General features: G+C 49.9%; 1 protein-coding gene across 3 annotated transcripts; it reads left to right on the top strand.

The window, feature by feature from the left end:
• Positions 1-508: 508 nt before the first annotated feature.
• Positions 509-9,831, top strand: LOC109744126 (uncharacterized). Of its 3 annotated transcripts, XM_020303222.4 has the most exons (11): positions 509-738; positions 827-951; positions 1,035-1,247; positions 7,044-7,266; positions 7,367-7,468; positions 7,626-7,682; positions 7,787-7,885; positions 8,333-8,431; positions 9,125-9,237; positions 9,323-9,371; positions 9,456-9,831. In XM_020303222.4, the coding sequence occupies exons 5-11, from the start codon at positions 7,376-7,378 to the stop codon at positions 9,687-9,689; spliced, it is 744 nt and encodes a 247-aa protein (XP_020158811.1). In that variant the 5' UTR covers positions 509-738; positions 827-951; positions 1,035-1,247; positions 7,044-7,266; positions 7,367-7,375; the 3' UTR covers positions 9,690-9,831. The 3 variants fall into 3 exon arrangements, with proteins under 3 accessions (XP_020158811.1, XP_020158814.1, XP_073356648.1); XM_020303225.4 differs by lacking the exon at positions 7,787-7,885; XM_073500547.1 differs by lacking the exon at positions 7,787-7,885 and having other exon boundaries at positions 7,575-7,682.
• The last annotated feature ends 12,078 nt before the right edge of the window (positions 9,832-21,909 follow it).

The raw sequence follows: 21,909 nt of genomic DNA, 5'->3' as shown, positions 1-21,909 counted from the left end.
ACTACCCACAGTGGGAGTAACATAGGTAGTAACATCACACATATCTAGGTTAAATAAATGATGTGGCATGCAATAAATAAATAAAGAGATGAAAGTGGTAACATAGCTAGTTACTACTAGTATGAGTAACATCACACATATCAAGGCAAGATGTGTCTATAGCCTAATAAATGAAGTGTTGCATGTTACCATACATATGTTACTCCCCACTATAGAGGTAGTACATAGACTAATAACATGAGCATGTTACTAGTCTATGTTACTACCCATTGTGGCTAGTCTGATTCTATGCACTCTGTCCAAAATTAACTATGCTCACCAGTAGGGTGGACCAGTAGCACTAGTGGTGGCAGGTAGGGTCGGCATGCACGACTGCCACAAAGGAAAAGACAATGTCCGGCTACTGAATGCATGAAGAGCCGCGCTTCAGTTCGGCTTCGGTCGAATCATCGACACGGACAGCCGGATGGACGGACCATATCATACGGGTAATTGGATTGGATTGGACGTACGTGATTAGCCGGACTATTACTAGTATAGTAAGTAAAACCCTATCTCCATCTTGCCTAAACAGAAAAAAACAACCTATGTCCATCTCTTCCTCCTCCTCCCCCGCCGTCGCCGCACACGCTCTTCTCGTTTTCTCTTGTTCGTTCTGGCTCAGGCTCACCGGCCCGATTCGTCCATGGCTGTTGATTTCTCCCACCGGTGTAGCAAGCTCACCTTGCTCAGGCTCAGGTATGGCAAGTTTTTTGTTCTCCCCTCGACCGATTGATTCCCTTACCCGGCCGCATCGTTGCCGATTACTTAACGTGTGTTCTACTAGATCTGATTACCAGACGACCTATGAAGCTGCTGAGTGCCTCGATCTGCTCTGCTCCTAGTCACCTGGTGACACGGCCGGCCGCCCGGCAGATGTTTCCTCCTGATCTCCGATAATGGTGCACCGAGGTATGCTGCACATCTTGGTTTCTTGTTTTCCCCCTCTCTTCATTACCATAACTTCTCACTGGTTTTCCCTTGGATCTGTCTAGTTCATGTCTCCGGGCTGGCGCCCCGATCCATCCATGGATATATGTTGGTCTTCTCGGGATGGATGGCGATGCACGCGCTAGCCTTGCTGCCCAACGGCTGGTGAACGCCGCTGCCGCCGGCCGGCCGTACCTTGCTTGTTGCCATCTCGCGACTGGCCGTTTCTGATGTTTCCTTCTGATCTCCGACGATGTACCGAGCATCCACATGACAAGGTTATGCCGCATCTCTTAGTTTTCTGTTTTTTTCCCTCTGTTCATCACCATAACCTCATTGTTTGTAGTCAGTAGTCAGTCAGTCAAGATCCATCTATGGATCACCTGCCTCGTGTCTCCACTCTCAAGCACAGTCAAGGAATCGGAAATGTACTTATGTTAGGCTAAATTCCCATATTACTCCGTCCGCCCCCATTCGTAGGGTGTAATCTTCCAGTTGCGCCACCTCTCTGCTCGATCTGTTTGTAGTCAGTCAAGATCCATCTATGGAGAGTCCAGGAGCGAAAATCATTTCAATGTTGCCAAGGGTCCATACCTCCCTGCGTCTAGAGCCTAACACATGAAATCGTGTAGAGACATTGGTTTGGCACAATACAAGGTTAATTTTCCTGGTTATTATGTAATTCTTCGTATTAAGTTTGCACTGTTGATACTCTTAAGTACATCATGCTGCTATATTCATACTCTTTAGTATAAACGAGTCCCAGCTCTAGTGTGTGATGTCCCCGTAGTAGCACGGCCACAGGATCGACCCCTTCGCCTGCATATGACCAGCACATTTTCCGGTCGGAGTCGAGGGGGAGAGAGGGGTTTGGCCCTTCCCTGCTGTATATATCTGTAGCTCGTTTCCTTCCCTAGTGGAGTTTGGCGTTATAATCCCATAACCAGATTTTATCCAGTGTGTCCCGTGGTATACAATGCAGTTCTACACCCCTCTCGTTCCCTTCTTTTTGCACTTATATGTGGCTAAATTCCGACATTGCTCTGCCCCGTCCCAATTCCTACACTCGCGTCACCCACAAGGGGAGAACATTAGCGAAAATCGTTTCCCATGTTACCCCAGAAAAATCACATGCAGCAAATCTCGCTCGAAGAGATTGCCTCCTTCCTGTTTGCATGTCGCGCCCTCCATTGCCCTTGCATTCTCACACGGGCCAGCAATGTTGGCAAGGGCAATGCAAAACGGTGCCCTGCCACCGAGCAATCGTCATGTCCCCAGCACAAAATGGTAGGACCAGCGAAGGCAACAATTTTCCAAGGAGGAGCGCCGTCTTGATTTATTGGCAGCTAAAAGTTCTTCAGCATTGTGCACACATAGCTGGAGGTCCACATGTGTCGCACCATCGTCGGGACCCACATGCAGGGTAGAACTAACCAAAACCCTAATTTACTAGATGTACAGAGATGCAAGAAGTCTTGATCGTTCGATCAAGTGACCCGGAGGCATCATTGGCTATCCACACCTCCTCTGCCCCGAGTCATGTACACCCTCCGGTCCTTTTTACTATGCATATTAGATAAGTCTTTGACGAAATTTATATTAAAAATCATCAACATCTACTATTAAACCTGTGAATAGTTTTAAATCCAGATTAAAACCAGCCCAAACCACATGACTTTCCTCCAACAAACCAATCCAATCCAATCCAAATATTGAGGTCTAGAAGCCAGACCGGACCAAACTAGTTGTATTTTCCATCCAAACCAATCCAAACTGTTTCACTTTTTTAGATTAAAATCCATAGTTAGAAACCATGGACAAGCTGCTGCGTTTTTACGTGAAGCTTTTGGTCACTTGCTTCGCCGTCTATGCGCTTAATGGAGAGACACACGGCCTTGATGCTGCTTGTCGCCGGGCGTACACTTAATGAAGAGAGAGATGACACACCATCAGCCACTCGCCGCCGGCGGCCGGCCTGCCGCCGCCACCAAGGAGGGGGCTGCTGCCATGAGCAGGGAGCCATCGCTGCTAGATGGGACATCCAGATGGAGGCGGGCGGAGGAAAACACGGCGGCCGGATCTCGAGCAGGCAGCCGGCGGCAACGGCGACCCCAAATCCTAGCGGCTAGCGTGTGGAAGATGGCCGTCTGATGCGCTGGTCTCGCATACAGTGGTCGCTGATTTGTTCCTGAGACCATGGATCGAAACGATTTGAGACCAATTGGTCTGTGTCCAGCCCGATCCAATCCAGTCCAACTAGTATTAAAGCCCAAACCAGACCAGATTACATTAGGGCCTCAGACCATTTAAACCAATCCAAAGACAATCCACTAGAAAACCAAACTAAAACTTAGGTTTCAACCCAAACCATTCTCAGGCTTATCTACTATACCAAATAACTATAATATGAAAAATATATTCTATGATGGATGTAATGATAGTGATTTGCATTATGAATGTCAATACTTTTGTATAAACATGGTTGAACTTCAATGACTTTGAATTTGGACAAATCTAGTACTCGGAGTAAAAAGGAATGGAGGAAATACCAATTTCCATGGTTAGGTTGGAGCTGGAATAACATGTTGCTTAGAGCTGCATTGAGCATCGAGTGTTGATCCTACGATGGCATTGGCGATGTCCAGGAAGAGTCAGATGGGTTGGAGTAGACCATGAGATAGGCCTATGTCGGAGCACCGGAAAGGTGGGCATCACATCGCCCGACGCTGGGTGGGTGGGGAGAACCCATGGGCCGCGCCACGCCTCCCTCGTTGCCTTTTCTTTTGCACTTATATGTGGCTTAATTCCAACATTGCTCCGTCTGTCCCCATTCATAGGGTGTAAGAGCATCTCTAGTAGATCCTGCAAACCACGGTTTTCGTTTACTGTATCCCGTAAATGAATTTTGTGGTTCGGCGGTCACCGAGACAGAACAGATCCCATAAACAAACTCAAACACACACACAACATATTCAGACTAGTAGTTCGCGCCACTTGAACATCACCGAAATTCATACTTAAAACATAGTTCATACTAGCATAAACGAAAATTAAACTAGATCTGCTCGTCAATACCATCACCGGACTTCCCGCCGCGAGGTGGTGCTCCATTAGTGTGTTGGAGAGCATGAAGGTGAGGTCGTATTCCTTTCTCAACGCCGGCACTCGCGCCGCTGCAGCTTCCTTCCCGGCGGTGGCCGTCTACTTTGCGCCGAACCACGTTCGCTCCGTCGCCCAGGGTCGCTGGATCGCGGGCGAGAAGATCCGGTCGAGGCGATCGAATTTGGTCCACGCCCGCCGGTCGGAGTTGCGGGACAGAGCGTTGCGCTTCCGCGCCTGTTCCTTGCGCCACTCCTGCACCGGCGGGCGGAGGGAGGAGTTCCCGGCCTCATTGTCATTGCAGTGCTTGCGACGGGATCACCGCCATGGTTGACAAACCCCCCCTCGGCCACCCCTTCCGGCACCCACGCACGACATCAAGGCTCCATTCCGATGGCCACGCACGCCGCAAAAGGCTGCCGGAGGAGAGGGGTTTGTCCACGAAGGAGAGGGGATTTGCGGCGGAGGCGATAGGGGAAATGAAGGACGGGAACCCTAAAATCCCCTCGCTTCTAGTATATGTCGCAGATTCGAGGAAGGTTTACGGGCCTACCGTAAAAGTTTTATGGGCCGGGCCATTTTTACAAGACCTGTTTGGGCCGAGTTTTTTGCGCGTACCGTAAATCCGCAGAAAAAACACGGCCCAGCGAGCTTTTACGGGATCTGCTAGAGATTGTAGAAGACATAATGCATCTTGATTGTGCTAATTTTTTTTGTCTAGTTTGCTCCTGTCTGCTCCCTCATGTTGTCTAACACCCCTCCTACAATCTTCAATCCTCTCTAGCCTAGCCAAAAAAATCCAACAATATTACCTCTATTTGTGCCAAAGCTCATCGAATCTTGTGAGCGAACCTTTTTTTCCAAGAGCACACTAATCCCCAGCTCACCAGGGTTCAAATCATGGTGCTCATAGGGGTAGGATGTGCGTGCGTGCGTTCATAGGGGTGAGTGTATGCGCGTGTATATGAGCGCTTGCGTCTGTACTGTGTTCAAAAAAATTTTACGATAGTAGATATCTTGTGTAGAATATGGTGTCATGGCCATGGGGGTCATACGAAAAGTTTGAGATAGTCTAAAGGGCATATTTCTGATTCCGTTTTGCGCCGCACCCTCTTGTTTCTATGCCGGGGCCAATTAAGTGTTTTGCACATCCATGTCATCATTCCCGGTCTATCACATGTGTCTTGTGATTTTGACATATGATATATGTATATGAGAGGTACAATGTATTCTTCACTTGAATTACTTAAAGACTTGATCAACCATGACCTAACATATGGACCCATCATGATCGCATCTTCAAGTTATATTTAATATTCTTCTCTTTAATCATCCTTTCAAGATTTGATCCATCATGGCTCACCTCTTTAGCCCAAGGCACCAGGTCATGTCCTACACCTACCAACAAAGCCGCTTGTCGAATAACGGTGATCACCTCCAAAGAGCAACAACTCCGAACGACTATCCTTGTCGAGGCACCAACCATCCTCGAGTGCCTAAAAAGAGTTGGCAGGTGGATGTCGTGACTCAGACAGACCCAAGAAAGTCATCGTCCTGGGCTCACCTGCGACTGTGTACATAGTGCTCCTGATGAACAATCCAGAACATCAGGGAGCACCAAAGGAATGCTAAAGCCGTGTCTCGACAAACAATGCTCCCAAAAGAGGAACGATCGACAAACGACGATCACCTCCAAAGAGCAACAACTCCAAACGACTATCCTTGTCAACGCACCAACCATCCTTGAGTGCCTAAAAAGAGTTGGCAGGTGGATGGCGTGACTCGGACAACCCCGAGAAAGTCATCGCTTTGGACTCATCTGCGACGGTGTACGTAGCGCTCCTGATGAACAATCCAGAACATCGGGGAGCACCAAAGGAATGCTAAAGCCGTGTCTCGACAAACAATGCTCCCAAAAGAGGAACGATCGACAAACGGCGATCACGTCGAAAGAACAACAACTCCAAACGACTATCCTTGTCGACACAACAACCATCCTCGAGGGCCTAAAAGGAGTTGGCAGGTGGATGTCATGACCCAGACAGCCCCGAGAAAGTCATCGTTTTGGACTCACCTGCGACGGTGTACATAGCGCTCCTGATGAACAATCCAGAACATCGGGGAGCACCAAAGGAATGCTAAAGCCGTGTCACGACAAACAATGCTCCCAAAAGAGGAACGATCGACAAACGGCAATCACCTCCAAAAAGCAACAACTCCAAACGACTATCCTTGTCGACGCAACAACCATCCTCGAGGGCCTAAAAGGAGTTGGCAGGTGGATGTCGTGACCCAGACAGCCCCGAGAAAGTCATCGTCTTGGACTCACCTGCGATGGTGTACATAGCGCTGCTGATGAACAATCCAGAACATCGGGGAGCACCAAAGGAATGCTACATAGAACCTCCAAGCCGTGTCTCCACAAACAATGCTCCCAAAAGAGGAAGGACGCTGGCATCAGCTATCCGTAAGTGGACCTAAGGTTTTGCCCGGAGACAACCAACCAAGCAACCAAGTAAAAGAGAGCGAGGAGCGGACACACCATAGCGACACCTTCTAAGGAGGGGAACGACACGCGGAGGCTGGCACCGACCGGTCAGCGTATTAATTTGTACTCCCTCCGTTCATAAATATAAGTCTTTTTTAGAGATTCCATTCCTATATAGACTACATACGGAGAAAAAATAAGTTTTAAAAATATGTCTGTATACATCTGAATGTAGTCCATGTTGAAATCTCTAGAAAGACTTATATTTAGAAGAGTATTAAGCATGGTTAAACTTCTCAAATAATAAGTGCCACAAGTTTCAAAAAAAAAAAAGTGCCACACGTGTGGCACGAAGCATTCAGGCCCTGACATTTTTTACAAATAGAAGTTGCCATCCGAAAAGAAGAAAAAACTAACGTATGTTACTTTCACTATGAGTAGTCTCAAACTCAATGGTCAAACTCAAAGATGAATAAAAAAAATTTAGGGGAGCACATCGTTTGTCGAGAAGAGAAGAAGAAGCATGAAGAGGTGGGCTTAAAGTGGATGATGGGCCGGTGGGCGATAAAAAGAATGAATAGCTCGTCCGCTTCAGTGTGGTGAGCGTTGGTGGTGGCGGCGCAGCGCAGCGCAGGGAAAGGAAGCAAGAAGAAGGGCGACGAACCCTAGCTCTGGTCGGACGGAATCCTCTGTCCTAGCTAGATCCACAGGTGAGAGCAGCAAGATGAGTCCCCCCTATGCGTCTGGTTGGTGCAGATGCAGGCCAACTCACTCTGACACTTGTCCGAATCTCCCCTCCCTCTTTTGCAGGTGAAGCTGATGGCTGCTGTGCTCCGGTCCGCGGCGAGGCGGTTGGCCGGCGAGCTGCCGGCGGCTGAGATGGGGCTCCACCGCCTCCCTCTGCACTCCCAGGTAGGGGTCCAAAATCCCCATCCCCTGCTGTGACTGTGAAATGGACAGACTGATTTCTGTTTGATTGCTCAACGGATGGTGGTGTTTGCTTGCATTGGTCAATCAGCTCACCCTTTTGCCCAATGGAAGCTCGGTTCTGAGTCCTCTTGTGCTGCAGGCCAATGTTTGGAGCGCCTCATCTGCTCCTCGCTCTGCCCCCTCTTCTCTGACCAAGGCAAGTCAGACACTTGAATTGTCTGTCTGGACTATCTTGAGCATCTTGTTAAACATGCACCAGTGCAGTAGTGATCTTTCTTCTCAATATTGTTGACGAAACAGGCTAAGGCGGCGATGGAGAGCGCCATTCGCCCGTCATTCATCCCGCGTCACACAGTGTCCACCTCTTTCGGCCGCGCCGCCTCAAAGCCTCTGTGCAAGTTATGCACACACAGCTCAAGTGTTTTTATTATGTGATTTTGATGCTGGCTGGTCATGTTAGCTTCTTGTTCAAAGCTTGTGCTATAGGGGGACCGATTGATATGGTTCAGCCGTTGTTATGCTAGCGTAGTGCCCTGCTTGTTGTCCATCTAATAGAGTGTTGCATCGTTTAAACCACCACCAACATGCATGACTTGAGGATCGTGCGCCTAACGTCTTTCAGCTTGTCTCCTTTGGATTTGAGGATCGTACAAACCCTGCTCAACATCTTGTTGCATGTACTGTAGTAGTAGTAGTACTAGTTAAATACCACTGATCTTCGTTTTGTTTTATTTGTGGTTTTGATGCTGCCTGCTTATCTTAGATGCAGCAGTAATATCTTGAACATCTTGTTACATGTAGCATTCAAGTAATCATCTTTTGTTCTTATTATTCTTGACGAAACAGACCAAGGCGGTGATCGAGAGCACCCTTCTACCACAACTCATCCCGCGCCGCACAATGTCCTCCTCCTCCGGTCGCGCCGCCTCTCAACCAGCCGACAAGGTAACTAACATGATGCCCATGCTCAACTGTATGATGTGGTTTTGGTGCTGGCTAGCTGTCTTTGGCTTGACTGCATGTATTTTCAAAACTTGATACGGTTGCCTGTTGCTATGCTAGCCCAGCGCCCAGGTTTTGTACTTCCTGCTCATCCAGCAGGGTGCTACAACATGTAAACCACTACTAACATGCTTGATCTGAGGATCGTAGACCCCGCCGAACCTCTTTCATCTTTTCTTCTTTGGGTTTTGTGAGAAACCGTGCTGAACATCCTGTTAGATGTACTGTTGCAGTTAAACACTGGCCTTTGCTTTGATTGTTGACAAACCAGACTAAGGCGGTGATGAAAGCGCCTTCTGTTTTAATTGTGGTTTTGATGTTGGCTGGTTATGTTATACTATTCGTGTTCAATGCGTGTTATATAGGGGCATGGTCTCATGGATGGATTGATATGCTTGCCCTGTTGTTATGCTAGCCTAGGGCCCGTTATCATGTAAATCACTAAGTTGCTTGATCTGAGGCCCTGCCAAACCTCTTTTAGCTTATGTCGTATTGATTGTTTTTACAAACCCTGCTGAACTGTGTTAGATAGATGCCTATGAATATCGTTTCTGCATCTTTGTGTGCAGTGCATTGCTTACTTAAAATTGGACTGTTGTAAACTGCTGAAACCGTTATTTTTAATTTTATCTTCAGTTTTGGCTTGAGATAGTGGGTCACAGGATGAAAGGTCCGCAGAATCCGTGCCCGATGATTTTCAGAAAGCGAATCAGTGGTGTGGATGCCGACAAGGCTGAAGCAGTCTTCCTGTGAGTATACATCAAGGACCGAGCTGAACTGATGTTAGGTTCTTTTCTGTTTTCCCTGATTGTATTTACTTATGTGTCCATGTAGCGACGTGATGATGATGGCTAAATATGATGGGAATGTTCCACCAAATATGGTATATTCAACTCTGTTTTCTCCTTCTCATTTTGAATGCTTTCATATTCATTTTGCTAACCGCTGTTATGCACCCTTGATGTAGATGAGTAGTCCCGTTCGAGCGTTGCTCCGGAAGGCGCTTATCCGATACATGAAGATTAAGTGGTTTATTAAAGAAATTGCTCTATCTCTCAAGATACGTGTCGTTTTTAAGCTGGGCAAGTTAAACTTTGCCGTCATCTGCGTGTTGCTTTACGTGACATACGGGAGGCCCCTATCTCTGCTCCGGAGGTTCTGGAAGATCCTAAATTCTCAAGGAGGCGATGACTCGGAGTAATCAAGCAGAGAATGCGACTATTGCAACAATGTAATAGTGATGTTGTGACTAATAATTAAGACAAACATGCTTTTTTTTTGTTATATTTGCCATTGTTGTGTAGTACATGGTTAAACGACCCGTAAATTTTCTGTTGGTGTTATGTCTGTTGTGATTATGATTTCTTGCATGATTGCTTCTGTTCTTTGGGATTCCCTTTATATACATTTCAGTTTAACTTTTTGTGGGAACCAAACACGGGTTAAGCGAGGTAATTCTTTTCTGTTAGTATCGAAATTTACTGACAAGCTGAATGTTGAAATTTTGGTCAATCTGAATGTTTAGAGTGAGATTTTCTGTATCTTTAAACTGAAAGTTCTGATCACTCTGAATGTTGAATTACAGACATTGACAGAGTTCTGAAGGTTGAGATTTTCTGTATCTATTTTTAGAGTGAAATTTACTGACAAGTTGAATGTTGAAATTTTGGTCAGTCTGAATGTTTCAACTGAATGTTTAGAGTGAGATTTTCTGTATCTTTAAACTGAAAGTTCTGATCACTCTGAATGTTGAATTACAGACATTGACAGAGTTCTGAAGGTTGAGATTTTCTGTATCTATTTTTAGAGTGAAATTTACTGACAAGTTGAATGTTGAAATTTTGGTCAGTCTGAATGTTTCAACTGAATGTTTAGAGTGAGATTTTCTGTATCTTTGAACTGAAAGTTTTGGTCATTCTGAATGTTTTAGTCAACTTTTGTATAGATTCAGTACTGTCAAATGTTCCTGTTGCATCATCAATACAAAACTGAATTTTGTACTCCATTCTTGATTTTGACCAAAATGTTCCTGCTGCATCATCTATGCAAAACTGAACTTTGTACTCCATTCCTGATTTTGACCAAAATGTTCCTGCTGCAACATTTCTTGATTTGTCAAACTGAATGTTCCTGCTGCAACATTCAGATTTTGTATATATTTTTTTACGGAGTATAGTTGACAGTATACAGATTTTGTAAACTAATTTAGACAAATGTTTTGGTCATCTCTGAACGTTGAATGTTTTGGTCAATGTCATGCTGCTCCATTTCTTGATTTGACATTGACAGAGTAGACTGAATTTTGACACAGTAGTTAACAGTTAACAGGTGCATTTAGTCCTCTGAACAAATCATGCTCCTACAGAGAGAAACTTCATTTCTCTGTAAACTGACAGTAAACAGATTGATCCTGTAAACAGGAACATTGCCAAGTTTGTTTCTGAACATTTATAACCTAGCAAATTTTAGAATGACTGAATTTAGGAGTGTCAGATGTTCAGAAAATTTCTTTGAATGTGTGGCGTACACTGCATACTCTGAACATCACACAAGTTTCTTTGAATGTGTGGCAAACACTGCAAATTGGCAGATTTTATACTGCATCTAACTCTGAACCAACAGTTATTTAGTTACACTACATCTAGCTGGCAGGATAATCTGTTGCATGACAAATGGCCAATCAGCATCTTTGTATTATCTCACTGCCGGCCATACTTCATGCCTACTAATAAAGCGAATGAAGCCCATCATTGTGGTTACCAGGCACGAATGTCTTGTTTCCTTCAAGCAGCTCATAACACATGCTTGAAGCTCTTCGCCAGAGAGGACAGTCGGAGCGCCGCCGCGCTGTCCGTCGTTGCGCAGACCGTGTCCCTATTAACAGTTGAAGCTCTTGTTTCCATAAGTGTGTTATTATTAATCTTTCAACCGCGTCCCTATTCACAGACCGTGTTCCCTGAGAGAAGGCGTAAGCCAGGAGTGCACGTTAGACGTCAGCATTGTTTTTCAGAAAAATATATATTATGAAGAGCGGGTGAGCATTATGTAACTTCTTTTTTTGAAACTCGCATTATGTAACTTAACCTTCGCACATGCATAACTTTGTGTGATACTAGCTCAGACCGGGGTGGCTCTTACGAACAAATTCAAGATTCCAAGAGCACTACCGAGCAATGTTTTTTTTTTTTTGAATTTAATTATGTTGCTGATGTTTTTATTATTTGTATATCGTGTCAGGGTGCCCATAAATATGATTTTTTGTGTGTGAGAAAACTGGAGTTGTTCGGTGCATGATTGTGATATCCTTGCATATTTTGGTCTTGATGTTAGCCGGTGGTCATTGTGTGAGCTCATTGGGAGCTTATATTCCATGATGAAATTGTATAATTGCTGATACAATGTTCATATGAGTCGGTCCACGAATCTCCCACTCGCTCTCTGATCGACTCGCTCGCTTAGTAATATATTTTTGCGCCCGCTCTACTACAATCTTTTGAAAAGCCGCTTATCTTTTTTGTTTTTTTGGTAAATCAAAAGATTTTTTTAAATGCACGGGAATTTAGAATATTCATAGATTTTTAAAAATTGCAAATTTAAAATAAATTTCACGGACTTTAAAAAGTTCACAGATGACTCTCAACGATTTAATTCATAACATTTTTAAATCGACTTGCCGCTTCAACATGCGACCTCTCCTAGAGCCCAGCTACCCTCCACACTACACGGTAACACGGAGGAGACGTACCAAAGAAAAAATGAAGACGCAAGGAACCAGCTGCCCTCGTAAAACGTCTAACCCACTGTCACCGGGGGCCCACACACATTCCACACCCCACGAATTAAATAGGAGAGCTCCTGTCAAGGAGCTTAGAGTTTAGGGCTTGTTTGGGACCGAGTCAATTGCGGTTAGGTTTGCAAAAAACCACCAACTCGTTAATTCGTTATAAAAAACACCAAAAAATCTGTTAAGTCGTTGCAAAAAACACTGATCGGATGATTGCAAGCTGAAAAACCACCAACTGCTCCGCTTCACCAAAATCAGCTTCACTCCATCAAATCCACTTTGGAGCAGTTTTATACAGAAGGTGTAGCACTATCAAAGAAAATGTTTGGCTTCCATGTAGCTCCAGCTTCAAGAATGAAAAATTTGGTGGAAGGATATATTTGATTGGATGAGGGAGGAACGAAGGGGTATCCACTTACTCGTGACAGTGGTGGGTAATTTCCCTCCAACTCCATCTTCTAGAGTTTTTTGGAGCACCCCCTCAAGAGCTTCATAAAGAAACTGAGAGTTGTACCCTAGATTCTAGTTTTTCTGCGGAGCGGCATATCATGGAGCTACCCCATTTGGCTTGGGTTTTCTAGAGCGGAGCTGAATTTTAAGGAACAGAGTAGTCCCAAACAGGCTCTTATAGGTGATATAAAGGATGTACTAAGCAGGCCGCCACCTCGCCTATGTCTGTGACTGTGACTGAGGGCCGGTTCTTTCCGCTCAATTGTGAAGAATTACTGCCCGGAGAAGCATAGTTACAAAAGAACTCACCTCTGCCTCAGGAATTGTCCACAATCATCTCACAATTGCAAGTGCAATCTGGAATGACCAATCTTTGGCAATTCTTATAATTCTGGGCAATCCCTCAAAGTAAAATTGTTCGTTTTAAACAAGTACCCCTATTGGGCGTTGAAATTACGGCCAAAATGCCACTCCCCGACCCAACAGACCCGAGCGCAACTCCTTCCTCCTGTGCCCGCACACTCCTTTCGTCCCCAACCTCTGTTCTGCTAGGGTTGGCGCCGCCAGGCTGCTCCCCGCCGCTGCTCACCACGGAAGCAGGACACTGCCCCGACCTGGCCGCCAGCTAAGTTGTATTACTCTCGCACACAAATTACATTGGCCACGATGGGCTTATATAGCAGAAGTACAGAGAGAGAGGGAGAGAGTATACAACGGCACCCCTGCCATGCAGGGCGTGCGGGCGCACGTAGGCGCATGAACAGCGTGGGTAGTTAGCCTAGCTAGAGACCCGGCGAGTGGGTTAGCCACCTGGGAGCTGTTGTAGACGAGTAGTCGAACACCCCCCGCAGCCGAAACGTGAGGTTCGCCGACGTTGAGGCTGGACCGAAAGTCGTTGAAGACGCGCGTCGGCAACCCCTTTGTGAAGATGTCCGCAAACTGGGAGCTCGTGGGGACGTGAAGAACACGCAGCTCGCCTAGCATGACGCGTTCACGAACGAAGTGGAGATCGATCTCAATGTGCTTCGTTCGTTGGTGCTGCACTGGGTTGCTAGACATGTGGACGGCGCTGAGGTTGTCGCAGTAGACCACCGTAGCTTGCGCGGGAGGCTGATGAAGTTCGCCAAGTAGTTGACGTAGCCACACCGTCTCGGCGACGGCGTTTGCCACGGCGCGGTACTCGGCCTCGGCACTGGACCGGGAGATGGTACTCTGCCGCTTCGACGACCAGGTGAGAAGGTTGCTGCCGAGAAAGACGCAGAGGCCGGAGGTCGACTTGCGTGTGTCTGGGCAACCTGCCCAGTCGGCGTCGGAGTAGGCGGTGAGATCGGTGGAGGTGTCCCGATGGAGCTGGAGTCCGAGGTGCGTCGTCCCTCGCAGGTACCGGAGGATGCGTTTGACGAGCTGGAAGTGGCAGTCACGCGGCGCATGCATGAACAAGCAGCACTGCTGGACGGCGTAAGAGAGATCGGGGCATGTCAACGTGAGGTACTGGAGCGCACCAGCCAGGCTGCGGTAGAGCGACGGGTCGTGGAAGAGAGGCCCGGAGTGGGCGGAGAGCTTGGCGAGCGTGTCCACGGGCGTCGAGAGCGGCCTGCAGTTGAGCATCCCGGCACGGTCGAGGATCTCCAACGCATACTGCTCCTGGGAAAGGAACAAGCCACGCGGCGAGGTGGTGACGTTGATCCCGAGGAAGTGGTGGAGCGCGCCTAGGTCAGTCATCGCGAACTCGCGATGGAGCGCCTGGATGACGGTGTTGAGGACGGCGACAGTGCTGGCGGTGAGGATGATGTCGTCCACGTACAGCAGGAGGTAGGCGAGTTCCCCGCCTCGGCGGAGAATGAACAGCGACGAGTCCGCCCGCGACGCGACGAAGCCGATGGAGCGCAAGTACGTGGTGAAGCGCGAGAACCATGCCCTCGGCGCCTGCTTGAGGCCGTAGAGGGAACGGTTCAGCCGGCAGACGTGCGAGGGTGAGGTAGCATCGACGAAGCCGGACGGTTGGGCGCTGTAGACGGTCTCCGCGAGGTGGCCGTGAAGGAAGGCGTTCTTGACGTCGAGTTGGTGGATGGGCCAGCCCTTCCCGGTGGCGAGACCGAGAACCGTACGGATGGTCGCCGGCTTGACGACGGGGCTGAAGGTCTCGTCGTAGTCGACACCAGCACGCTGAGTGAAGCCACGCAGTACCCAGCGCGCCTTGTAGCGAGCAAGCGAGCCGTCGGAGTGGAACTTGTGGCGGAAGATCCACTTGCCCGTGACGACGTTGGTACCTGCAGGACGCGACACTAAACTCCAAGTGTTATTCCGCATCAGTGCATCATATTCTTCTTTCATTGCGTTGTACCAATTAGGGTCTCGAATGGCTACCCGAAAGGAGGATGGGATGGGACTGATGGTGGTTGGGGTTGGAGAGGAGGTGGTGAGGGCCTTGGGCTGAGCAAACCCGGTTTTAGCTCATGTGCGCATGCGGTGAAGGTTAACCGGAGGGGTAACTGGGATTGCACGAGGAGGCAGCGCGGGGACATGCGGAGCGGCAGGAGACCGGCACGGTGTAGGCACTGGAGATGTGCAAGGCATGGAGGCTGCATGGGTTGTTGGTGGCGTGGGGCTGGCAGCATGTGGTGGCGTGAGATCTGCATGGGGGCTCGGTGGGGAGGAAGCGGCATGACCCGGGGACGCAGAGGAAGGCTGGGGCGTACGTGCATGTGGTGGCGTACGTGCATGTGGTGGCGTACGTGCATGTGCATGTGCTGGGGAGCGCGTGGGGGACGCGTGGGGTCGGGGTGAGGCGGCCGGTAGCGCGCGCGGTGGGATTGGGGTGGAGGGCGCGGGTCCGTCGAGTGGGAGCGACCGATTGGCTGCCACCGGAAGTGGAGAAGGCTGGTACGAGGTAGGTGCGGGACGGGATCTGGCGAAGGATTCTGGCCCGGGATTTTCTGTGGACGTGCGACGCGTGTGTGGGGATGGTGAGTCGCCAGAAAAATATGGGAAGACGCGTTCGTCGAAGGTAACGTGACGAGAGATGATCACTTTGCGCGTAGAGAGGTCCAAGCATCTGTACCCTTTGTGCTCGAGGGGGTAGCCAAGAAAAACACAACGGGAGGAGCGAGGGGAGAGTTTGTGTGGACTGGTGGCGCTGGTGTTAGGAAAACATAAGCACCCGAACACGCGCATGTGATCGTAGGTAGGATGCTGGCCGAGGAGACGATGATAGGGCGTTTCAGAGGCAATGGAAGAGCATGGGCGCCGGTTAAGGATGTAGGTGGCAGTGTGGAGGGCCTCGACCCAGAAGGCGGGTGGTAGATTAGCGTGGATGAGGAGGAAGCGTAGGATGTCGTTGGTGGTCCGGATGAGGCGCTCGGCCTTGCCATTTTGTGGCGATGTGTGGGGGCACGACAGACGGAATGATGCACCATAGCGAGAGAAGAGATCGCGGAGGGAGGTGGTGAGGAATTCACCCCCGTTGTCGCATTGCATGCATTGTATGGGGACGTGGAACTGGGTGAGGACGTACGCATGGAAACGGTGAAGTGCGTCGACAGTGTCGGATTTGTGGCGTAACGGAAACGTCCAAGAGTAGTGCGAGTAGTCATCTAATATCACTAAGTAATATTGAAAACCAGAAAAACTACTAAGGGGAGAGGTCCATAAATCACAATGTATTAATTGAAAGGGGGCAGTAGTAAAGGAATGTGAACGAGGAAAGGGCAGCCGGGGCTGCTTGCCTAGTTGGCATGCCGTACAAACGGAAGGTGTGGATACATCCTTATTACAGTTTGGAAGGAAATAACTAGATAACAGGGAAACAGTTTTATTGCTCGGGTGCCCCAAGCGTTGGTGCCATACGTCGCCGCCGATGACAGTGAGAAGAGCTTGCACGCCGGTGTTGGAGAAGAATGGGTAGAGGTCCCCGTGGCTATTGCACCTCATGATTGTCTTGCGAGTGGCTAGGTCCTTCACGGAAAAACCGAACGGATCAAATTCTATACTGCAAGAATTATCAATGATAAAGCGACGAACGGAAATGAGGTTTTTGATGATAGTGGGTGATACTAGGACGTCATTAAGAGAAAAGGAGGAAACAGTAGTAGAGCCAACAACAGTAACGGGTAAGAGAGACCCATCTCCAACAACAATGCCAGAAGATTGACGCATAGATGGGGAAGAAAGCTTGGAGAGAGCGTGCGTCATACCAGTCACATGAGAAGAAGCTCCGGTGTCGAGGAACCACTCTTGGCCGCCGCCGCCGGCGTTGTGCTGCAGGGACAGGTTCTGGAGGGCCGCGTAGAGCTGGTTGTATTGCTCCCACGAGGGCCCTCCGGTTGGCGGCGCGGCAGCCACGGGATAGGCCTGGTGAGGCGGCGGCGGGCGCGGGCCGAGGACGCCCGCAGCGTTTGGCGCGGCCCATGCAGGACGAGGCGGAGTCAGGCCCGGGAGCATGGTGCCGTAGGGTGCGAAGAAACCGGAGAGCGGCAGGCCTGGGGTCGATGTAGCAGCGCCGCGCCCGGTCGAGGGGCCAGCGGAGGAGTATGAGCCGCGCCCACGGCCACGGCCGCGGCCACGCCCACGGCCGCAGGAGCCTGGGTCGCCGTTGGGGGAGGCAGTGCTCCCTTTGCCCTTGTCGTTGGAGGCCCGTGCGTGGGAGCCCCGATCGGTGGAGGAGCCCGAGGGAGTCCGGTCGTTGGAGGAGTTGGCGCCGTCGGCGATGGTGAGGGCGGTGGCAGTGACCTCCGGGCGTCCGTCGAGGCGAGCGCACTCGTTGGCCGCGATTTCCTCCATGAGGAGTCGCGAGCGCGCCTGCACGAACGAGGGGAACGGCGTCTGCATCGGAAGGAGCGTCGCCATGATCTGGAACTTGCGGGAGAGCCCGCGAATGAGCTGGAGGGTGAGGGCCCGATCGGTGATGTGGTCGCTGACGTCCCCGAGCTCGTTGGCGAGGGATTTAAGGCGCCGACAGTACTCGGCGATGGACAGGTCTCCCTGGACCAGGTTGCGAAATTCCGCGCCGAGGATGACGGCGCGCCCTGCTTGATTGTCGCGGAAGAGCAGGTGCAGCTGGGACCAGATGTCGAACGCGGTGCTCTCCGGGGAGGCGACGACGTCCAGCAACTCGTCGGCGACGACCCCGTGGAACCAGAGGACGACCGTGAGGTCATCGTTGCGCCAGACCGCGCTCTGGTGAAGTGGCGCGGCGTACTCATCGAGATGGGTTTGCACGTTGTATTTGCAACAGATACAGTAGAAAAGTTTGCGCCACTTGGTGTAATTACCGGACTCCAGTTCCAGCGGCGTGTGGAAGTGGTGCGCGATGGATGCCGGGAGGTCGACGGAGGAGGACGAGCCGACGTCCGGCGCGACCAGGTGCGGGAGCACGTCGTGGGCGGGGCGCGGGACGGGAACGCTCCCGGCGGTGCGAAGATGAGTCGCGGCGGGGGTAGGTGCGGCGAGGTGGAGCCCGGGAGCCGCGGTGGAGGATGAAGAAGGGGCAGCCTCGGGAACCGGCTCCTTGCCACGGACGACGTCGGGCGCGAGACGGGGAGCGGGGGCTGTCGGGGCCGCGGCTGGAGCAGCAGCGGGGGCCGTGGTGACCACGGCGGGGGCGGCAAGGCGGGCCGCGGCGGGTGCTGTGGTGTGCACCGACACTGGAGTGTAGACGGGGTCCGTGTCGAAGAGGCGTCTGGCGGAAGGAGGAGTGTAGAGGGATTCGAGATCGGCAGAGCGAGAGCGGCGAAGGAGCCGATCCATGGTGGAAGCGGAAGCGGAAAAAGTGGATCGAAGAAGTCTGATACCAAGCTAAGTTGTATTACTCTCGCACACAAATTACATTGGCCACGATGGGCTTATATAGCAGAAGTACAGAGAGAGAGGGAGAGAGTATACAACGGCACCCCTGCCATGCAGGGCGTGCGGGCGCACGTAGGCGCATGAACAGCGTGGGTAGTTAGCCTAGCTAGAGACCCGGCGAGTGGGTTAGCCACCTGGGAGCTGTTGTAGACGAGTAGTCAAACACCGCCCTCCTCATCGTCTCCTCCTCGCCCGGCCGCACCTCCTCAAGTCCTTCCCCGCCTGGCCCGAGCTCCAACGCGAACCGCCCCGACCAGGCTGGTCCTCCCTTCCCTCCGACCGAAAGCAGGCCGCCAACCACCGTGCCCAGCTGCCCCTTCTCCTCTGCGGCCAGCCACCACCGCGCCCGCTGCTGGTGAGTTCCCCTCTATCTCCCTCTGTCTCTTCAATCTAGGGGCATTACAGACATTTCAATAGACAACTCATACAACAATCACAGGCTAGAATCACAGAAAAGAACTGGGCAGGCAATTCTCCAGAATTATGATGCGAAAAGAACTGAGCAGGCAATTCTCCAAAATTATAATTCTCCAGAATTAATGATGCGAAAAGAACTGGCCCTGAGCCCTCGCGTGTGTGTTTTGTTTTTTACCAGTGCAGATGGCGCACACCCGCAGACGTTTTTTTAACATCAGTACAGACACAAGCGCTCATATACACGCGCATACACTCACCCCTATGAACGCACACACGCACACCCTATCCCTATGAGCACCTCCGAAAGACTGAGCCGGCATATCATCTTAAGATTTACGAAGTCACCGTAGGCGCCTCGTCGTCGACGGGAACGTCTCCTCCCACTGAATGCGCATCGCCGGAAATCCTGAAATAAATCCAGAAATAAATGCGAGCATCAGGATTTGAACCCTGATGGGCTGGGGATACCACATCCCTCTAACCATCCAACCACGGGTTGGTTCGCCGCACCCGCAGACTGTTGGCTATCTACTTTTACTCGAGCTCGATCAGCTGAGATCGTATAAGCCAACCATCAAAAGTTGCCACGTGTCGGCGCAGAAGCAGGTCATTGTGAGGCGCAGTACAGACAGAAGACAAACAAAGGAGCGATGTGTGTGTATGCGTAGCAATGTGATGGACTTTGCCCTTTGCTATTTTGAAATGCAATTACTAACACTAGTAGTACTATCAATCACCAGCTGGTTACTTCGAGCTGAGATTGGGTTTAGCACACAGTCAGTCAGATGGGAGCTAAACGTAACGTACGTACGTACCTATATTGTGATGCAGGATGGGATATGGTAGCAAGACCCGGCCGGGAGTGAGCTGATAGCATATTTCTGTCAACGAAACATGCATGCATGGTCGTATGCACATGTGTCTCAACTCTCAAGAACTTTGTACACCCCCTCACGTACGTGGCAACACAACAAGGCATATTATTCCTCTCGCTCGTCCTCCTGTCTCTCTTCCACTCCACGCAGGGCTCAATGGCTCATGGTGACAGACATCAAGCAGTTGGGCTAGAAGCACCTGGGGTGGGTTCATGGGCACCAGTTAGCTAGAGCGAGTCCAAGCGCCAAAGGGTGCGGTATGATATGTGCGTTTTTGACCTCAGGCTCAGGGTCGGGTCGCACTCGCCATCGGCGTCAAATTCCAACAGCCGACGCCGTCGCTGACCGCCACGGTTCGGCAACAGCAGAGCCTCCATGTGCCGGTTGGCGCGTGCTGCCGCCGTTCGTTGGGTTGGCGACCTGGGATACGAGGCCGCATTCATCTGCGGTTTTGTGCCGTGGTGGTTGGCAACAGTGCCAATGCATCTCCATCAGGGGCAGCGTCGGTGCCTACTGCTTCGACCCGACACGCCGCCTGGTGCACGGACGAGCACGGGTGAGCCGAGGAGCACCACGGGAGGGCACGAAGGAGACTAGATTTTTTTTTTTTGAGAAGACACAAAGGGGACTAGATGGGCGAGGTCATCCGTCAGTCCAGGCTAAACCCATGCCAGCCTAATCCATATCACTGTCCATTACAATCAGTCGAGACGGGTTGCCATTGCGTGCCACCCCGTGAGGCGGAAACTAGTGGCCGATTTGGTTCTCAGTTCATGATGGGTCGAAAGTTGAAACAGTTTGAGATCGTTTGGTCTGTGACCGACCAGACGGAACCAAACCAAACCAACTTACATTAGAGCATCTTCAACACACGCTCGGGAAAAAATAAATTACAGCATTGAAATAGCATTTTAGCGCGTCCGGAAGGGTGGTTGCTTTTCCAGACGTTGCAAAATTTAGCTGAAGCTTTTCCAGTCATAAAATAGTCAGCGCGCTGGAGCTGGTGCACAAAATATCCAGCGCGCGATGCAGGTTTCCCCAGCGTACTGAATCTTGTTTACCGAGCGCGGCTGCTGGAGCGCTACGTTTGGTCGCGCGCGCTATATTTCGTTTTATCCAATGCATGGCTTATTTAGCGCATCCGTTGAAGATGCTTTTAGGAACTCAATCTTTTTTTTAATCCAAACCAAGAGTCCAGTAGGAAAACAAAACTGATCCAAAATTGAGGTTTGAGTACAAACCATTCCCAGGTTTAGGTAGCTAGAGAAAAATGGGCTGAGGGGGCTGAAACGGGCTTGGTAGGGCCTGAGATCAGGTTTTTCAGGGTTACAGTGAGGCTTTTTAGGGCCAAAGCGGCCGTATATGTTGCTGCGCGTCAATCTGGCGGCTGAAAAAAAAACAGAACGACGAACGCGCAAACACTTGCGCATGATTTCTCTTGGCGAATTCTAAAGTAAGAGAAGGGGTAGCAGTGATAGTGGGGTCAAGCTGGTTGCGAAGAAGTCCTTTTCACAGATTCCAAAAAATTTCATTAAACATCGGTAGACTATGAAAACATAATTAGAATCTTAAATCAGTTGTTTATTATTTGAGATTTCCAACGTATGTCTAGCTATCAAAATCTGATGCATCATTAAAAATAATAATTCAAATCATATGTCTCCGTAAGAAGTTGACTTTGTAATCGTTGCAAGATTACAAACACCACTAACTGATGTTGCTACTTTTCCATCTTCTGTGACCCATAAGCAATGCTCCATGTGCTTGCAGTGTATACGCATCCATGTGACTTTCCCTGAAATGGTTAATAGCATATTCAGACTTTCAATGAAATTAGGAAACATGTTTGGGTCTCTAATTAACAGATCCCCATGCAACGGGATATGGCAAAAGTTTCAAATATTTCAATATGCAAAAAACAAATACCTTTTAAACTTCTTCAATATTTTTACAGTTTCAATTGTGTCATTAAGGACACAGTAGTTAAAAAAGTCTATATATGAGCAGAGATACAGTAACCTCTAACTTGTGACATGAGCAGAGCATTATTA

The sequence above is a fragment of the Aegilops tauschii genome, chromosome 1, assembly GCF_002575655.3.
Source record: "Aegilops tauschii subsp. strangulata cultivar AL8/78 chromosome 1, Aet v6.0, whole genome shotgun sequence".
NCBI lineage: Eukaryota > Viridiplantae > Streptophyta > Magnoliopsida > Poales > Poaceae > Aegilops > Aegilops tauschii.
Note: the sequence above shows the minus strand (reverse complement) of the source record. Positions and strands in the feature narration are given on the sequence as shown.